The 18,687-nt window shown below is 57.8% G+C and overlaps 2 protein-coding genes across 5 annotated transcripts; both read left to right on the forward strand.

Moving 5' to 3' along the window:
• The first annotated feature begins 4,491 nt into the window (after positions 1-4,491).
• Positions 4,492-6,799, forward strand: RRAD (RRAD, Ras related glycolysis inhibitor and calcium channel regulator). Its single transcript, XM_040982078.1, has 4 exons — positions 4,492-4,858; positions 5,452-5,525; positions 5,659-5,863; positions 6,522-6,799. Exons 1-4 carry the CDS (start codon positions 4,492-4,494, stop codon positions 6,797-6,799), a joined length of 924 nt encoding a protein of 307 aa, XP_040838012.1.
• Positions 6,800-10,900: 4,101 nt separating this feature from the next.
• CDH16 (cadherin 16) lies at positions 10,901-18,101 on the forward strand. 4 transcript variants are annotated; one of them, XM_040982079.1, is made up of 17 exons: positions 10,901-10,945; positions 11,181-11,264; positions 11,614-11,769; positions 11,841-11,979; positions 12,304-12,462; positions 13,051-13,247; positions 13,840-13,962; positions 14,184-14,334; positions 14,528-14,755; positions 14,850-14,926; positions 15,009-15,197; positions 15,294-15,535; positions 15,937-16,070; positions 16,472-16,714; positions 16,844-16,951; positions 17,154-17,270; positions 18,004-18,101. In XM_040982079.1, the coding sequence occupies exons 1-17, from the start codon at positions 10,901-10,903 to the stop codon at positions 18,099-18,101; spliced, it is 2,490 nt and encodes an 829-aa protein (XP_040838013.1). The 4 variants fall into 4 exon arrangements, with proteins under 4 accessions (XP_040838013.1, XP_040838014.1, XP_040838016.1 ...); XM_040982080.1 differs by having other exon boundaries at positions 15,937-16,068; positions 16,536-16,714; XM_040982082.1 differs by having other exon boundaries at positions 15,937-16,066; positions 16,588-16,714.
• Positions 18,102-18,687: the final 586 nt, after the last annotated feature.

Consider the following 18,687-nt stretch of genomic DNA (forward strand, 5'->3'; position numbering starts at 1 on the left):
TATTGCACTGATCCTATGTGTGATGTGAACGTATAAATGCATCTGATGCCGGCATTCCATATGGGTTCAGGTCCTAGCTGTTCCACTTCTAATGCAGCTCCCTGCTTATGGCCTGGGAAAGCAGCAGAAGATGGCCCAACTCCTTGGGCCCCTGCATCCATGTGGGAGACACAGAAGAAACTCCTGGCTCCTGGCTTTGGATCGGCCCAGCTCCGGCCATTGGGGCCATTTGGTGAGTGAACCAGCAGATGGAAGACCTCCCTGTTTTTTCTTCTCTAACTCTGGCTTTCAAATAAAAACAAAAACAAAACCTTGCCTCCATCCCCTTACTGAGTGTGGACTCAAGAAGCCTCAGCAACAAGCCTGTGCACTTGGCATATTTGTTCTTGGCATATTTGTTCTTGCGATCTTGCTGGTGACACAGATTGTGAGTCCTCAGAGCAGGAATTGGCCACGGCCTTTGTATTTACCATCTGTCAGTCACTTCTCCGCCCAGCTCTGTGTGCTGGGTGATGGTCTTTCTCCTTAAGAAAAAAACAAACAAAAACTTTAAAGGCAGAGAGAGAGAGATCCTCTGTCCACCATTTCACTCCCCAAATGCCAACAACAGCCAGGGCTGGGCTGGGCTGCAGCCAAGAGCCTGAGAGTCAGTGCTGGTCTCCCATGTGTGTCGCAAGGACTTCCGCTACCACCTGCTGCCTCCCACGGTGAGCATTTTCAGGAAGCCTGAACTCAATACTGGGGGCTCTAATACAGGATGTGGATGCCCCAACCAATGCACCAAACATCTGTCCACAGGTTACTGGTCTTTTTTTTTAATCCCCAATTTGCAGATGAGGGATGTTTCTAGAATACATTCCTTACTTCTCAAGACTTCCATTTGAAAAGCATGGAAGCAGCTTTGCCGCTTTAGCTCGGCTGGCAGGGGGCGCTGTTGCCTCTTTAGACGGGCTGTGCTCACATCCAGCTCTGTCATCCCAGCTGGCTCTTAGGAACCAGTGGCTTGCACACCTAAAGGCCAAGAGAATCTTCTGGATCTGACTCCCCAAGATCAGAGAGGCCTCTGTTGCTCAGAGTTTCTGCTTGTGTGATGGGGGCACAGACATGGCAATCCCTTGCAATGCCCTGTAAGGGATTAAAAGAGGTCTGGGCTGACCTGGAGGCGGGGATGCTCCCAGAGTTTCCCCATTTCCATAGGTGAGGAGGCAGCCTGGGCAACCAGGCCCAGGGAGCATTCCCTAGGCTTCATCACACACGCACCTCTGCCCTCACAGCCCCTGCCTCTAGGAGGTTGCCATGGTGTCTGTGCAGCTCAGGGAGCCTGGGGGAGAGACGGGTCAGGGGGAGGCAGGTGTTGCTGAGTCATCCCGATGGCCCTCCTGGCAGCCAGGCTGCGGGGAGTGGGGGCCACCAATCTGCTCATGCCACAGCTGGTATATCACATAGTCTGCTTGACTCATCTGTGCCTGGCCCCTTGGCTGCCTGTAGGGACACCATCTGTGCATACTGGGCCAGCACCCAGGGAACTTTCTGGAACCTCAGTTGCTGTCTGAGGGGAACAGTCGAATGGAGGAGTTTAAACTCCTTGTAACCCTATGCCGGTGTGTCTGATAGCTGTTTCTGGCCTGTGAACCCTTTGCCTTCGCTGCCGTGTCTATAAAGTGGGAATAGCACATCACAGCTAAATGAGATCAAACTCAGGATTAGATGACCTGTAGGGACACGTTCAACTCGGTCTGTTTTCATACATCATCCTGTTCTAGCACCCCAGCCCAGGGCTGGTGTAATACAGTAGGTGTTTAGGATTAATGAATGAATTGATCCTTACGGCAAAGGGCCAGGTATAGGCGCTGTGGTAAGATGAGGGATAGTTCCTATGTCCACAGCGAGGGAGAGCATGTGGAAGCTCACAGGTGGGGATGGAGAAGCAATTGTCTTGTTCCCATGGCCTGCACCTGCCCCATTGGTGGTAATGCAAATACTCTCATTGAGATGTACTTTTCTCTTGTATCTCTCATTACGGATGTCCTGTAACAAGGCTTTGACCCGAGAGGTAACTGACCTCAGTCAGGATGGATGGACAGTGGTACAGGGGGCAGGGCTGTGGTTTAGCGCTCACACCATCCTCCTACTAGTAAGACCAGACAATTCTTCAAGAGCATCCAAGTCCAGTTCAGACAGATGGAAAGACCTAGGGGGAGAGAGTGGGGGTATCTCAAGGTCATGTCCTGGTGTTGATCCTGAGGTCCCTGGTCACACATAGGATCATAGGAAGCATCTCTGGCCTCTTGGGGCCAGCATCCAAGTGCCCAGGGCCTGATTGGGCCTTTGTGGACACAGTTCCCTTGGCGATGAAGAAACACTGCTAGGGCTCAGGTTACTTGAGGGGAATCCCCACCCCGTCCCCTTGTTGGGAAGGCCACAGCAACCCATTCCACTATCCTCTGTTGGACACCCCAGAGCCCTTTCCAGCAGCACAGCTGTGGGTGTTGGTGGGGGAGGGGGCAGCCTGGATGCCTGATGGGAAGTGGTGCGTGCTGGCGCTTCAGATTTCTGACATCTGACAGGTGGCTGAGCTGTGATTCTTCCTTCCCACGGGACTTCATCCAGGAAGCCAGAAGCAGCGGGGGGAAGGGGGGGTTGCTCCCCCAGACTTCCAGGTCCCCCAGCCCCAGGGAGAACACAATTGGGCAGGCCCCATCTCAGCCCACCCATGAACTATCTTGGGGACCACATGAATAAGAGAGCCCTGCATGAGCCCTGTGACCTTACCTAACCAGACCATCCTCGCTCCAAGGCCATCTTAGGTGTTGCTAAGGAAACTGACGTAACAGCCAGACATTGACCAGGTCTCCATGACAACCTGTGACAGCTCACCAGGGTCTATCTTCCCTATAGGGTGCCTTCCCACTCTCAGCATACTCATCACCAACATCAGAATCTGATAGCTTCCTGTCGATTCACAGCTTGTCTGTCCCAGTCCTTACCCCAGAGATGAGCACCCTGCTGCAATGAGCAGATCCTGATGCCCAGTGAATAGCTGAGCATGCTGAGGCTGGGAGAGAAAGGATTCAGCTGGGCTGGAAACCAAAGCCGTCCTCATCACCTCTGCCCTCCATGCCCTGGTACCCATCCTAGGCCTCATGGGAGAGGGATTCTGGGCAGTGGTGGCATCCCACTCCTTGACCCTATTTACATCCTGCTGGGTAGGAACTGGAATGTCCAGGTCCTGACTATGCCCTGGACAGCAGGCTCTCCATCCCCACCCCCAGGGGCTGGTGAGATGGAGACCTTAAAGACTGAAGTGGCAGGCTCCAGCTGGCATCCCACACCCATGTACCCGGATTTCCCCAATGCTGGGCAGCCTCCAGCCCAGGAGCAGGATGATCAGGAGCAGGGTCACAGCCAGGGGCAGATATTTTTAGCAGAGTTGCTGGCAGCTATTGGGTGGCTGCTGGGAGGAAGGGTAGAAGCTGAGTTCCCGGAGGGGCCAAGGTCTCCTGCCCAGGATTTTAGCATGCACCTGCACAATATGGCCACACCATACCTTACTCTGCTCACAGCCAGCAGCTCCCGGGGTGACCCTGAACTCATCCTGAAAGGCAGCCTCATTAGGGAGGATCTTCATCTCCCCAGGACAGGAAGCAGAGTGGCTGGGACTTGGTGGCACAGCTAGCTCAGCTCTGGGTCTGTGGGGGGTGAGTATGCGGACAGACAAGGGGAGAATCTCCGTGAAGCCTTCAACTTTCAACTGGCTGGGACCACAGGCCAGAGTGAGGGGGAAGGGAAGGAAAATTCACTCTTAATGTGCCAGACCTTATCCTTCCCCAGTGAGAAACTGCCCCACTTGGCTGGTCCAGGTTACCCCGCCGCGCACCCCTCCCATCGCCCACTCCCCTATACTCCTCCTCCTTGCCCCTCCTCCATCTACCCCTTTCCCCACTCTCAAACACCCAAACAATCACAGAGGACACTGGAGGCCCCAGACAGCTCCCTGCCCCGCCCCTGGAGGGCGGGGGCGGGCGGAGGGGGCGTTCTGAGCGTGTGAGGTCCCCAGAGGAGGAGGGTGGGGATTCCCCGGGGGTGGGAGTGGACACGTCAGCCCCCGCAGCTGCGTGGGCCGGGAGCGGAGGAGGGGGGGTGGAGGCTTAAATAGGCGTCTCCGGTGCCCAGAGCCAGTACGAGCCAAGAAGAAGGCGGTTGCAGGAACTGTTAGGCTGAGTGTCCGAGCTCAGGTCTGAGAGCTGGGTTGCATCCGAGCCTGGATCCCGGTCTGGTTAGTGTGAACGAGCGGGTGAGTGTCCTGGCGGAATTGCGGGTGGTTTACATACAGGTTAGGGCGCCAGGACCCTCGTGGCTCCTAAGGTGCTGCGGCGGATTCTCGCCCTCACCCCAAGGCTCATACGTGGCAGGGGTGCCCCGGGTGCGTCTTCCCCCAACGGCTAATACTGCGACCCCCGGGTCTCGATCCCCCAGACGGCGTCAGACGCGATGACTCTGAACGGCGGCAGCAGCGGAGCGGGCGGTAGCCGCGGCGGCCGGGAGCGCGAGCGCCGTCGGGGCAGCACGCCCTGGGGCCCCGCGCCGCCGCTGCACCGCCGGAGCATGCCGGTGGACGAGCGGGACCTGCAGGCGGCGCTGGCGCCCGGCGCCCTGGCGGCCACTGCGGCCAGCACCCCCACCCAGGGTCCGAGGCTGGACTGGCCCGAGGGCTCTTCGGACTCTCTCAGCTCGGGGGGCAGCGGCTCCGACGACAGTGTGTACAAGGTGCTGCTGCTGGGGGCGCCCGGTGTGGGCAAGAGCGCTCTGGCGCGCATCTTCGGCGGTGTGGAAGACGGGCCTGATGTAGAGGCCGCAGGTGAGGGGATGGGAATACCAGGTGAGGGGAATCGCAGGGTCAAGGAGAAGGGAGCTTGGGAGCATGGACATAGTCAAGACCGCCTTCGGAATCGTGCCTCTGTACCCTGCCCAATCCCTTTCAAGAAGGCAGGGGGAGAAATTCCAGAGGAAGGGTGACACAGCTCTGTGGCCAGGGATAGGACAGCCCTCCTGGCCAGGCAGAAAACCAGAGGGAGTTTCTAGGAGGTCCTTGGTAGCCTCCGCCCCCGGGGAGAGGGGTGATAGTTGCCATTCCAACTCAGTCTTCTGTGGTCCGAGCCAATAGAGAAGGGGTGGGGAGAGTGGAAGTGGAGGCAGCAGCGCAGGCTGTGCTGGAGTGACCTCCCCGCCAGGACATTGCCAGCTTGGGGACAGGTCAGGGGGAGCTCTGGTATGCCATGCCCTCTCCATCCTCAGCTCCCAACCCTGTCACTTTTGCAGTCACTATAGTAGCCACTTTCAGGTGGGAGAGAAGGATTGAGGGGCTCTTAGCAGGACCCACCCAACCAGCCTCACCCCCAGCTGGGAGCTTTTGAGAGTCAGGTGGTAACTTGGCTGTAACTTCTGTCTCAGGGCACACCTACGATCGCTCCATCACCGTAGACGGAGAAGAGGCATCGCTCATTGTCTATGACATTTGGGAGCAGGTAGGACACAGGCTGAGATGCGGGGCCAGGGCAGGAGGATGGCACAGGGGCTCGGTGGAGGACCAGGTTCTTCACACCCAAAAGTGTGAAGGCCTTTGGGAGCCATGTGTGAACATGTGTGTATGTTATCCAGGATGGGGGCCACTGGCTGCCTGGCCACTGCATGACCATGGGAGATGCCTACGTCATCGTGTACTCAGTGACTGACAAGGGCAGCTTTGAGAAGGCTTCGGAGCTGCGGGTCCAGCTGAGGCGGGCACGGCAGACAGATGATGTGCCCATCATCCTTGTGGGCAACAAGAGCGATCTGGTGCGCTCACGGGAGGTCTCCGTGGATGGTGAGTCGACAGTGGGCCCGAGCGGGAGGCAAGTCCAGTCACGAGCGGTGGTCCAGGCCATCTAGGCTCCACCTGGGTCGCTGGGGAGCGTCAGAGGCTGCTGCCTGTCTACAGGGCTGCCCAAAGCCTGACAGGACTAGGGCAAGAGTTAAACTTGGCCCTGACCTCGGCGGATGGGCTGTGAATGTTCAGAAGGGAATACAGTTTGGAGTTTGGACTCCAGACCCATTCCTGGAGTGGGCGTGGCCCTGGGAAGGACCCTTCCCTCTTGGGCTCTGTAGTCCCCAGGACAAGACCCTTAGAGGAGTCCAGCAGGGCCTGGCTTCCTCCTCATTGGCAGCTTGGGCAATGTTACCCCAGCCCCCAGTCCATCACGCTCAATGATCTGACCTTGTGGTCATTTTCTGTGTGGACAGCTGCTGTCTTTCCCTTTAAATATTACCCTTGGGGTTATTTCAGCAAATTCACCTCCTTTTGGGAACTCCTAAAATCCGGGCATGCTCTGTTTGTGGGGTGATCCTCAGCCTGGGTCTGTGTGTTCTCTGTCTCTGGGGACTTACACTCCCAAGGAGGAGCTGTGGGGTGAGCCAGGGGTGGAACAGGCTTCTCAGCTATCCACCCTCTGCTAACTGGCATGTGCTGCCCCGTCCCACACCAGAGGGCAGAGCCTGCGCTGTGGTCTTCGACTGCAAGTTCATCGAGACATCAGCAGCGCTGCATCACAATGTCCAGGCACTATTTGAGGGCATCGTACGTCAGATCCGGCTGCGCAGGGACAGCAAGGAGGCCAATGCCCGGCGGCAGGCGGGCACTCGGCGGCGGGAGAGCCTCGGCAAGAAGGCTAAGCGCTTCCTGGGCCGCATCGTGGCACGCAACAGCCGCAAGATGGCCTTCCGTGCCAAGTCCAAGTCCTGCCACGACCTCTCAGTTCTCTAGGTGCCCTGGGCTCTCACTGCAGTGGGCAGATGGATGGACAGTTTGGGTGGGCTGGCCCAGCCTGCCACCCTAAATGCCTCAGGACTGGCTGAGATTCTAGACCCCCACACCCCGCCCTAGACCTGCCAACAGAATACCACCTGCCTCATGGCATGGACAGACACACAGTGCTGCCCTGGGAGGCAGTTCCCAGTGGCAGTGAGGGCTGGGCCCACCGACAGGCACGTGCGGGCCCACGTGCATCCTGGGCAGCCACACGTGTGGGTGCCTTCCTCCCACCCATGGCGGGAGGCAGTTGGGTGTACTGGCTATTTGTTTACATGCAGAGGTTGTGTTTTTATATATATGTGTATATATATATAATAAAGATTATTTCCTGATATGTCAGGGCTGTTGATTCTGTGTTTCCTTCTGACCAGGGCCTTCAGGAACAGGAAATGGGGAGATGAAGAGGCTCGTTGCCCCTATACTCGTGTGTGGCCTTGAATACCCTCATATTTGGATCCAGATACAGTCAGCTGGACCTGGGTTGGGATGGGGTAGGGCATGGGTCAACATGGGATCCAAGAAGCAGGAAGACACACAGCCCCTCCCTGTCCCTGTCAACCGGGTCCTCCCTTACTTAGGTCTGATGTATCCCAGTTGATTGAGGGTTCAAAGGAACTACAAGGGGTATTTAAAACTTCTGACCTGTGGACCACGGAAAGCTAGTGCAGTCACTTGGGAATCTAGCCCTGCCAAAGGAACTACAAGGGGTATTTAAAATTCAACACATACCAGTCAGCTGAGGGTGGGTGGCTGAAGACCCCATTCCACTCCTGGCTCCCCCATAACAAGGCTAATCCTCTGCACTTGGCGCTGGCATTACACATAGGTGCTGATTTATGTCCCGGCTTCTCTACTTCCAGTCCAACTCCCTGATAAGGTGCCTGATAAAGCGATGGATAATAGCTCCAATCCTTAGGCCTGTGCACCCACATGGAGACCCTGAAGAAGCTCCTGGCTTCAGATCAGCTCAGCTCTGGCCATTGTGGCCACTTAAGGAGTGAACCGGCAGATGGAAGAGCCTTCTGTCTGCTCTCTGTAAATCTGCCTTTCAAATTAAAATACAACAATAATATTTTTAGAATTCAGCACATCCATAGCAGGGAAACTGAGGTTGCTCTCGCCCTGGGTCTTCTAACCAGCTAGGCGCCCTAGCTGTGGCTACAGGGCTGGTGCATCTACCCTAGATGCTAAAGAATGGGCAGGACGTTGGAGACGTCCATACAGGGCAGCCTTCTTCCTTTCTCATCACTGGGAGTGCAAAGCCAGGGCATCCTGACCTCAGCCATTCCATCCCACAGCTGAGGCAGATCTGTGCAAGGGCGTGCCTGTGTGCACATGGCAGGAGGGCCCATCTCCCCAGCACCAGGTGCCTGTATGGGAGCTGATCCGCAGTAATTCTCCCTGATCTGTGATTTCATTTTCCATGCATTCAGTTACCCGTGGCTGACCATAATCCAAAAATATTACCTGGAAAATTCCAGAAATCACTCAGAAGTTGTAGTAAGTGGAGAGCTATTCTGAGTCATGTGATGAGGTTTATGTCCCTCCCAAAACATGACTCATCCCTGTATACAGTGGGTCCACACTGTATCTGCTACCCTCCTGGTAATTCTCACCATATCCTGGCTTGATCAAATAGTGCCTGTGTTCCTGCCACCCTTATCTTCCTGCATGGTGACCCCACAGCTCCAGCGGGTCATGCTGGCAGCTTATATGTGCCAAAGAGGAACACTAAAGGGTTTCCTTTAAGCGAAAATGTGCTGAGATCCATGTGACTGGGAAAACATGCAGTATTTGTAGGGGTCAGTTCTCTCCATGGTCTGGTAACCACCCACAAAGGGTCTCGGAACAAATCCCCCAAGGATAATGGGGGAGAGGCTCCTGTAAGTGGTTTTGGGAGGTGAGGAATCCCATTCAATAATGGGCGGGAAGTACCTGAGTGAGGTCTGCCCATCTCCAAGACCAGAGGCAGCATGGGACAGACTAAGATGAAGACATATCTTCATGAATCTAGTTTGTTCATCCTGCAATCCCCTGAAAATCCTCACAACTAATTATAGATTATGTATCAGCTAAGAGGAGAAATAAGGGCTATCCCTCCGTGTGTGTGTGTGTGTGTGTGTGTGTATCAGGGGCAGCTCTGAATCTCACCCACCCACCTCCCCTCAGGGTGGTTGCAGCTGCCTCCACCCCAGCACACCTGGAGGCAGGTGGAAGGGATGATTCTCTCAGAGCAGGGACAAGGTCTCCAGCCCTTTCTGGCTTGATATTCCATTGGCTGTGTGACTCTTGGCCAACCCCTGAGCCTCTCTGCTCAGCGTGTGAGTAGGTGCGGTTCAATAGATGCGCACTCCAAACAGCACCCGGAGCACCTTGGGAGCCCAGCAGAGATACTGAGCTCCTTGCCAACCCTGCCGTGGCACTGCCCCAGCCAGGCCACCGGGGTGACCAAGGCAGCTGAGACAGCTAGGGGGAACCGGCCTCTGGGCCTCTGATGGAGAAACAGTTACAGCTCCTCCTACTATGGAATGAGCTGCGGTCAAGGCTCCAGGCAGCTCACAGAGGCCCAGGAAGTGGACGCCTAGAACTAATAAAGGAATGTCTGAACCTGGAGTCCTCTCAGACACACAGTGTGAAGGACCGGGGACAACCCTGGGAAGTTCCAAGGAAGGGGAGGGACCAGAGATCAGCATTCCACCTGCTGCCCTTGAACTGGCTCCCAGCCCCAAGAGCTTCCTCGGGTCCAATGAGGGGAGGGCCCCTGGGCAGCCCTGCAACTCACTCAAGGTCACCTGAGCTGGCTCATGTGTCTCTTCTTGGAAGCGTAAGATGGATCATACCCCCAGCCCACCCACTAGTCCCACAGGGGGATAACGCCAAGACAGGATGAGAGCCAGGCCACTGCTGGGTCCTCAAGTCCTATGCCAGAGAGGTTCTTAATCTAATGGAAATGATAGGAGTGATGTTGTGTGTGTAGAGGGAGGGAACACATGGTGTGTGTGAGAAGGGGCAGGAAACGGGCCGCAGAAAGGGATCCCTCGAGATGTAAGCAGGTGAGGGAGCTAGAGGGGTATTCCAGGTAAAAGGCACAGAGCAGTCAAACTGTGGGGGGTCCAGTGCACAGTAGAGACGTCGGATGGAATCTGAAGCTGCAAAGTCATAGCCGAACCTGAAGGCCAAGGAGCACCCACTGGGCTGTGTCGGGGTCCGTGGTTGCCCGCCTCCTGGGGCTGGCAGTCACGGATGCTGGGCAGCAGTGCCTAGCTTTCCAGGGTCAATGAATAACTGGGGGTGGGAGGTGGAGCCTGGCCTGCTGCCGTGGGCCCAGTGGCATTTTTCCACCCATGAGCTAGTGTGGCCAGACCGCCTACCTGCTCAAGTGTCCGCCTAGGCAAACCCCACCTGGCCTGGCCTGGCCTGGCCCAAGCTCCCTGGAGAAGGAGCCCTCTCTCCTGGCAGTTGGACTGAAGAAGCCAGCCATTGGCACTCGTGGGTGAGGGGCTGACAGTGGAGACAGGGATGGTGGGGAGGGCTGAGTTCAGGGATGGGATGGGGCAAGGGAGAAAGAGACACAGCCCTGGATTCCTGTGGTCTGGGAAGAATTCCTGGGGATCCTTCTCTGAGTACTCTCCACCTGCTGGGGTGTAACTCCATGTCTAAGGGGTGGCAGGGGGAGGTGGCACCGCCCCAGAGACCCCAAGCCACAAGCCTGCTGCAGCCAGAGGACCTCTCCTGTACTGAAGTCCTCCATGACCTTGGCCAGGCTTTGCCCGCCCTTCGGGACTTGCCTGTAACTGGAAGTTACAGGTTGAGCTGGGGCTGCTGGGAAGTAGCCTCTGGGGGTATCAAGCTGGTGGCTGTAAGAAACCTTGTGGGGGGAGGGCTGAGGCACAGAGAGGCTGGGCCTGGGGCTGTAGAGACTGCGAGCAAGCCCTAGGACCTGGCGCCAGTCCACAGTGAGGCCCCCTCTGGCTGTGCCAATAGGACGGAACCCCCACCTCTTCTACCCTGGACTGGAACCTGACTGCCCTGTCTTTCAGGACTGTCCCGACCATGGTCCTGGCCTGGTTGTGGCTGCTTTGCCTCTCTGTCCCCCAGGTGAGCTGGGCTCTGTCTCCTTCCTTCAGGTCCTGGCCTTGGAGGGGAGGGGGACAGGAAGAAGGGCCCCTTGCCCCCCGACACCTTACCTTCCAGGAAATCACACTGACCACTGGAGCAATGTGGGAAGCATGGGCTGTGGCCCCTGCTGTGGTCTCAGAGGGTCAAAGGCTCAAGTATGGGACTAGGCCCAGGGAGGTCAGGCAGGAAGAAAAACCCTGCTGACCCTGCACAGGCTGCCCCGGAGGTCCCGCCCGCTGAGCTACATGTGGAAGTCCCAGAGAACTACGGAGGCAATCTGCCTTTGTATCTGGCCAAGGTGAGCACCTTGTCCCCTGCCTCCTATACCCTTTGCCCCTTCTGGCTCTGGCTAGCTGGCCGATCCTGCTTGGTGCGGAGTGTCTCTCAAAGTGTGTGTGACTGGCAGGAGTTAAGCCCAAGGCTTTACTGGGTGAGCGGGAAGTCTCTTGATGGCAATGTTCCTGGCTTTTGAAAGAACCAGAAGGAGCAGCCAGAGTAGCAGGTGCAAGCCTGCTGCTTAATGGCTATGAAATCTCCCTGACACTCAGTCTCTCCAAACCTACCATGGGGCAGGGGGCAACGGGTTCAGGAGGCCTCCCAACCCAGGCCCAGGATCTTCTGCCTTCCCTCTGATCCTCTACCCTCAGTTGCCACTGCCTCACATGGAAGTTGGAGGGCAGATCATGCTGGCAGCTGATCTGGGTGTGGCAGCTGAAAGCCCCTTTGCGGTGGAGGCCGAGTCTGGTTTCCTGCTGGTGACCAGGGTCCTGGACCGAGAGGAGCAGGCAGAGTACCGACTGCAGGTAGGGATGGGTCTGGGCACTGGGAGCCATAGGGATAGCAGGGCTGGGCACTGACTGCCCTGCTCCACCAGGTGACCCTGGAGGCTGAGGATAGGCGTGTCCTGTGGGGTCCACAGCCTATGACAGTGCGTGTGAAGGATGAGAATGACCAGGTGCCCCGGTTCTCCCAGGCCAGCTATGCAGCTCAGTTGAGCCAGGGCACCAGGCCTGGTAAGTGGCCAGGGAAGCTGAGGGAGGACCGGGAGGAGCTGAAGGGATGACAGACAGCCAAGAGTCAGTTGGCATGGTGATGGGGCAGTGGGGGTCCTGGCTGTTTCCTCTGATTTCTGTGCCATGTGGCCCCATCTACTCTTGGTCTCAGTTTGCTCAGCAGTAAAGTGGGGTGAAAAGCTATGGCTCACCTCCAGAGAGATGCTTAGCACCAAGCTAGATCTGACAGCCTACAAAAGACTTGCAAGGGAGAGACAGAGGAGAGGCCTGAAGACTCTACCCTCACCTCCAGCCCTCATGGTCTCCCTTCTTCCCACAAACCAGGTGTTCCCTTCCTCTTCCTCGAGGCTTCAGACGGAGACGAGCCAGGCACGGCCAACTCGGATCTTAGATTCCACATCCTGAGCCAGACCCCGGCCCAGCCTTCTTCAGATGTGTTCCAGTTGGACCCTCGCCTGGGGGCTCTGGCCCTGCGCTGGGAGGGTGAGCCCTGAACTGGGTGCACTGGAGGTGGTGCAGGGGGACCCGGAAAGCCCGGAGAGGGGGCACCTGAACAGACAGAGAAGGCTGGGGGTAAATGGGAGGAGCCTGTGGGACAGACAGGGCGCACCCAGGGGAGAGTTGAGGGTGGAGGACGAAGGCAGTACCTCAGCTCCACACACTGGTGACCCCATGGCAACAACCGCAGGAGAAGTGGGGTGGTTAGCCTGGGCTGTCACTGGGAGAGCTCAGGAGAGACCCAGATGGGCGAGCTCAGACCAGGTAGGGGTTGAGATGGGGAGAAGAGCAGATCATGTATCAGTCAGCCTGCCTATCACACATCTGCCCTCACCCCTGCCACTTTCCAGGCAGCACCTCTGACACTCCCCCAGCACTCCCCCATCCATATATCCAAACCTGCCCCATCCATCCAATCAGCAACCTGCCACCTTCCCACCTCTCCCTCTTCCCATCCCTCCAGCCCTTCCTCCTTTCATGGTACGTGGTACATGGTACAAGAGACTTTGTTGGAAACACAGGCTGGCCATTGCGCTTGGCCTTCTGCCCAGCTAACCACTCTCCCTCCTCTAGGGAGCGCTGGCCTAGACCATGCCCTGGAGGGCTCCTACCAGCTCTTGGTACAGGTCAAAGACATGGGTGACCAGGCCTCAGGCCACCAGGCCACTGCCACAGTAAAGATCTCTGTGGTGGAGAACACCTGGACGCCCCTAGAGCCGGTCCACCTGGCCGAGAACCTCAAAGTCCCATACCCACACCATCTGGCCCAGGTAAGTGAGTGACTGGATACTGCAGCGGGCCTGTTTGGGGTGTAGGTCTGTAACCCAACCTGAGCCCTGCTCCTCCCTCCACTCGACCCATCACTCCCCCACCATGAGCAGGATGGTTAAGGCTCTGGGACCAATCCTCTGGTTTCTCAACTACCATCCTCTGGTGGATGTGACACTCAGCTCTGATGCCTGCCAAGCTTGCCCAATTCTTCCTCCAAGATGAGCAGCTGCCTGGGGATTGTCACCTAAGTCAGGAATGTCTCAGACTCTTCTGGGAATGCCCTGGGGTCAGGCCCAGGCAGAGAGGGCAGGAAATAAAATCACCTGGTGATGATTCAGGCATTTGGGGCAGAGTCCACACGTGTGCCAGAGCAAGGCCCCTGTGGTCTTGCCAACAAGTGCCCCTAACAGAAGAGCCCCCCATGGACTGCAGGCTAAGGGGGGACAGCACCTCACCTGGGGTCCCACTGTAGCAAGGCCACAGACTCCTCACCCAGGAACTGCTGGGTCACAGGGAATGATGATGGGGGTTGCTCATGGTCCTCAGTCTGGGGCACTCTCATTCGTCTGCCCTCCTTCTGTGCCCTCATAGGTCCACTGGAGTGGGGATGCTGTGAGCTACCACTTGGAGAGCCATCCCCCAGGGCCCTTTGATGTGGACATGGAAGGGAAGCTCTATGTGACCAGCGAGTTGGACCGAGAAGTCCAGGCAGAGGTGAGGTGAGAGGGAAGGTAGGCAGCAGGTGGGGCATGCTAGGTCGCTACCTGCTTGGCTTTCGGGGGTGCCACAGTCCCTGAAGGTTCAGAGGCAGTGGGGTCAGCCTAGAAGAGAATTGAAGCTGGCCACCAGGAATAGCTCCTTCCTGGGCCGGGCCGGGCTGGAGCTGCCCGTGGCCTTGACCTGAAGCCCCGTCCCCTCCCCACTGTCTACGGCAGTACCTGCTCCAGGTGCAGGCTCAGAATTCCCACGGGGAGGACTACACGGAGCCCCTGGAGCTACAGGTGGTGGTGATGGATGAGAATGATAACGCACCTGTCTGCCCCCTGCCAGGCCCGCCAATCAGCATCTCTGAGCTCAGTCCCCCAGGTGGGCCCTGGTCCTGGCAGGGGTGGAGAAGTATGGGGTCCACCCCTCTGGCATGAATAGGAGATAGCCCAGACCCTCAGGTCAATGTCCTTTCCCCAGATAAACACGCATGAGCTTCAGTTCCATGCAGCCCAACAGTGGACGGGGCCACTGGACTGGGCAGCGGGCCCACAGGGTGGGTGCCCCCTTGCAGGCACTGTAGTGACCACGCTGTCAGCGGAGGACGCGGATGCCCCTGGCTCCCCCAATTCCCACATTGTGTATCAGCTGCTGAGCCCTGAGCCGGAGGAGGGAGCCAGGGGCAGAGCCTTCCAGCTGGACCCTGCTTCAGGCAGCCTGAGCCTGGGAGATGTCCAACTCCAGGCTGGCCAGAACCTCCTTCTGCAGGTGCTGGCCATTGACCTGGCCGGAGCAGAGGAGGGTGAGTACCCCGGCCCTCTACCCTATCCCCTGCCTACAGCCACTGCTCCTCTGCTCCAACCTGAAGCTCATCTACATGGCCCCTCCTGTCTCAGGCCTCAACAGCACGTGTGAGGTGGAGGTGAAGGTCACAGACGTCAACGACCACGCTCCTGAGTTCACCACTTCCCAGGTGAGCTGAGGCGGCGGGGTGACCTCCTCAGGGTGGGTGCCAGGGGTTGGGAGCATGTCCTCTACCTTCCCTATCTCTTCAGATTGGGCCTGTAAACCTCCCTGAGGACACGGAGCCCGGGACTCTGGTGGCCACACTCACAGCCACTGATGCTGATCTTGAGCCTGACTTCCGTCGCATGGACTTCGCCATTGAGGCAGGGGATGCAGATGGGACCTTTGGTCTGGATTGGGAGCCAGATTCAGACCATGTCCAACTCCTCCTCCGCAAGGTCAGGGACTAGGTGGGTGGGAAAGGAACACTTGTGCACACACACACACACACACACTCCCAGCCCACATAGTGACCCTGGCCTCACCCGTTGCAGAACCTCAGCTATGAGGCCGCTCCAAGCCACACAGTGGTGGTGGTGGTGAGGAACGTGATGGAGCTGGTGGGCCCGAGCCCAGCTCCTGCATCCACGGCCACCGTGACTGTGCTGGTGCAGAAGGCAGCGCCACCGCCCAGGTTGGAACAGGAGAGCTATGAGGCCAATGTCCCAGTCAACACCCCAGCCGGCTCCTTCCTGCTCACCATCCAGCCCGTAGAGGCCTGGAGCAAGGCCCTCAGGTGAGCCAAAAACCCAGTCTCTTACCTGGATCAACTCTGCCAGGCTGCCCAGGGATAACCCTCATTTCCTGTAGCCTGGAACAGTTTGTAAGCTACGGCCCGATACTAAGGTGGGGACTCCTGGGGGCTGTCAGGACTGCATGGACCAGACAGGGCTTGGAGGGGGAAATTTAGATCCCAAGAGAACTCAGCTTTTGCCTCCCCAGCTGGAGGGAGCACCAGATGCCCAGCTCTGAGGGTTGCACCAAGTCCTACAGCTGGAGGTGGGGGACTAGGCACCTTGGGCTCTACTGCTTTTCTGAGTCACAGAGACATTGAGGCCTGCTCTGGGGGTTTCTGACATGCATGCGTGGTACTGGTGCCTCCTTGCCTCCCCCCACATACACCCCTTCTCTCCTCAGGTTCTCCCTGGTCAATGACTCAGAGGGCTGGCTCTGTATCCAGAAAGTCTCTGGGCAGGTGCACACAGCCCGCTCACTGCAGGGCGCCCAGCCTGGGGGCTCCTACACAGTGCTGGTGGTGGCCCAGGATGCAGGTGGGCCCAGGGAAATGTGGGGCCTTCAGGCAGGGAGTGTGACGCTCAGACTTGGGAGCAGAACAGAGCTTCCTCCTTGGGACTGTGGCACTGCCTGGGACTACCACACCCCAGGCAGGAACAAAGGACTAGGACTTAACCCCAGCTGGGCAGGCTTGGCCTCTGCCTCCTTTCTTTGGCCACCCTCCCAGCTCTCTCCCTTAGCCCTCAAGTGGCATGATAGGAGTGGGGGAAGAGGGAGGGGCAGGTTTGGTGTCCCAGAAGGTACAGATGGCCTGGCAGCTGTTCAGGTAGTGAAGCGTAGAGGCTGGCACAGGGTGACAATGGGATGGAAGGTGGGTGGAAAGGGCAGTGGGGGGCCAGCAAGGTGGTGCTCACCCTGTCCCCACCCTGACCCGCAGAGGAACCAAGGTTGAGGGCTTCTGCTGCTCTGGTGATCCACTTCCTGAATGCCCCTCCGGCCCGGGCCATGCCACTGAGCCCCATGCTCACCCGGCACCTCTGCACGCCCCGCCAGGACCAGGGCGTGCTCGTCAGCGGCCCTGGAGAGGACCCCAACGTGGCTTCTGGGCACAGTCTCTACAGCTTTGCCCTTGGTCCCAATCCTACGGTGCAGCGTGACTGGCGACTCCGACCCCTCAACGGTGTGCAGTGGGGAAAGGGAGGAGGAAGTGTGGGGGCTGGGAGGCAAGATGCACAGCGCCTCCCACCCCCACCCTGAGAGCCTATCCAGGCTGGCAACTCTTTCTGGTCATTGCCTGCCATCCCCTCAGGTTCCCACGCCTTTCTCACCCTGGCCCTGCACTGGGTGGAGCCAGGTGAGCACATGGTCCCTGTCGTTGTCAGCCATGATACCCAGGTGTGGCAGTTCTCTGTACCAGGTGGGTAGCCTGCAGCTCCTGGGGGCTGTCCCTGGGACATATGGGGAGGGGCTGGGGACGTACGTACATGGAGGCTCACCCAGACAGCCCTACCAGGCACATGTATAGAACATGTGTGACTATGCAGATGCACACACACCACGTGTGTCTGCAGCCAGGGTGCCCTTGCCCGTCATTTGTGCTCTACTCTCCCCCTCCACAGTGGTAGTATGTCGCTGCAACACGGAGGGGCAGTGCATGCGCAAGGTGGGCCGCATGAAGGGCATGCCCACCAAGGTGTCGGCCGTGGGCATCCTCGTGGGCACCCTGGCTGCCATAGGTAACTGATGCTGGGCTCCTGCCTGGGCGAGGGTAAGGGGTGGTTGGGGCCACAGAGTGGAGTCGCCAGTCCCTGAGGTGCCCCAAGTATGGGAAAAAAGTGTCCTATCTCTCCTGGTCATTCTACCGTTGCCCCTGCTGGCATGTTCATCATCGCTGTTAGAGATGCAGTCTGTGCTGTTGTCCACTCCTTTGCTGGCCATTCCAGGTTCTGTGCCAGGCACTGGACACAAATTATCCCAACTCCTCCCCACGGGCTGTGAGGTCGATCCCAAGGTCACAAGGCTCAGAGCAGTTCAGTGACTTGTTCGAGTGTCCCCAACCACAATTGGACAGAACCTAGGTCTTTCTAGCCCAACTTCTCCACCCCCTCCTGTCCACTCTGTCCAGTCCTCTGACTGCTTTCACCCCCTGGCTGGATTTCTTTGCTTGGATTCTAGCACAATCTACAATGGGTCTTTCTCTCAGAGGTCAAGAGGAACTGCTCAGTTGTTTCCAGGTGACTGCCACCAAACTGTCTCCCTCTAATAGAGAGGCCTTTGATGCTGGAGAGCTTCAGAGGAGTGAGAACTCAGCAGGCCAAGCAGACAGGGCTGCTGTCCCCAACCCGGGCTTGGAGTGCTATCCAGGAAATGCCGTCTCTTTATTCAACCCATGTCAATAACAGGGAGTCCCTCCAGCAACTTCTGCAGCCTGATTCTTCCTTTCTGGTCCATCCCACCCCACCACCCCAGGCTTCTTCCTCATCCTCATCTTCACCCACATGGCACTGGCAAGGAAGAAGGACCTGGACCAGCCGGCAGACAGTGTGCCCCTGAAGGCAGCAGTCTGAAGCTTGGCTCCTGGCTCCCTCTCTGACACCTGAGATCCTCCCTGTGCCCTGGTGGTGGCACTGTCACCTGAACATGGACTATACGGGGTGCATGGGCAAGCACTGCAGACAGTGGCATGTTTGCCCACTAATAAAGCCTTGGGGGGCTGGGCTGGGCCCCTGAGGACTTCTGTATCCCTGTCCTGTGGGCTGTGTGCTTGTGTGGGTGTGCAAACACTTGCACCTCCAGGCCTTTCCCACCTCCTACTGTGGAGTGCCCTGTGGGTAAGCAGAAGGAGACTGACACCCTCCGTGGGGAAGGGCACTGGTGCCTTTGGCAGGCTGCTGATGAGACCTTGGGATCATGGCAAGGTGAGTCATTTTATTGGCCATCCAGAGCCAGAGCCTAGAGAATGTGACCAGAGACAGGTTAACCCTGCAGGTGATGGTCAAGCCAGAGTACAAGAGAGATCTTCGATGTGCTGGTTCACTCCCCACACAGCTGCAACAGCCAGAGCTGAGCTGATCTAAAGCCAAAAGTCAAGAGCCTCTTCCAGGTTTTCCATGCGGGTGTGGGGTCCCAAGGCTCTGGGCTGTCTTCCACTGC

Source organism: Ochotona curzoniae, unplaced genomic scaffold, assembly GCF_017591425.1.
Source record: "Ochotona curzoniae isolate NIBS_2020 unplaced genomic scaffold, NIBS_Ocur_1.0 contig_3622, whole genome shotgun sequence".
NCBI lineage: Eukaryota > Metazoa > Chordata > Mammalia > Lagomorpha > Ochotonidae > Ochotona > Ochotona curzoniae.

Coding starts and splice junctions, on each gene's coding strand:
- RRAD (XM_040982078.1), top strand. CDS start 4,492: ATGACTCTGAACGGCGGCAGCAGCGGAGCGGGCGGTAGCCGCGGCGGC. Junction 4,859..5,451: donor GCCTGATGTAGAGGCCGCAG/GTGAGGGGATGG, acceptor CTTCTGTCTCAG/GGCACACCTACGATCGCTCC. Junction 5,526..5,658: donor TCTATGACATTTGGGAGCAG/GTAGGACACAGG, acceptor TATGTTATCCAG/GATGGGGGCCACTGGCTGCC.
- CDH16 (XM_040982079.1), top strand. CDS start 10,901: ATGGTCCTGGCCTGGTTGTGGCTGCTTTGCCTCTCTGTCCCCCAG. Junction 11,980..12,303: donor GAGCCAGGGCACCAGGCCTG/GTAAGTGGCCAG, acceptor CCCACAAACCAG/GTGTTCCCTTCCTCTTCCTC. Junction 12,463..13,050: donor TCTGGCCCTGCGCTGGGAGG/GTGAGCCCTGAA, acceptor TCCCTCCTCTAG/GGAGCGCTGGCCTAGACCAT.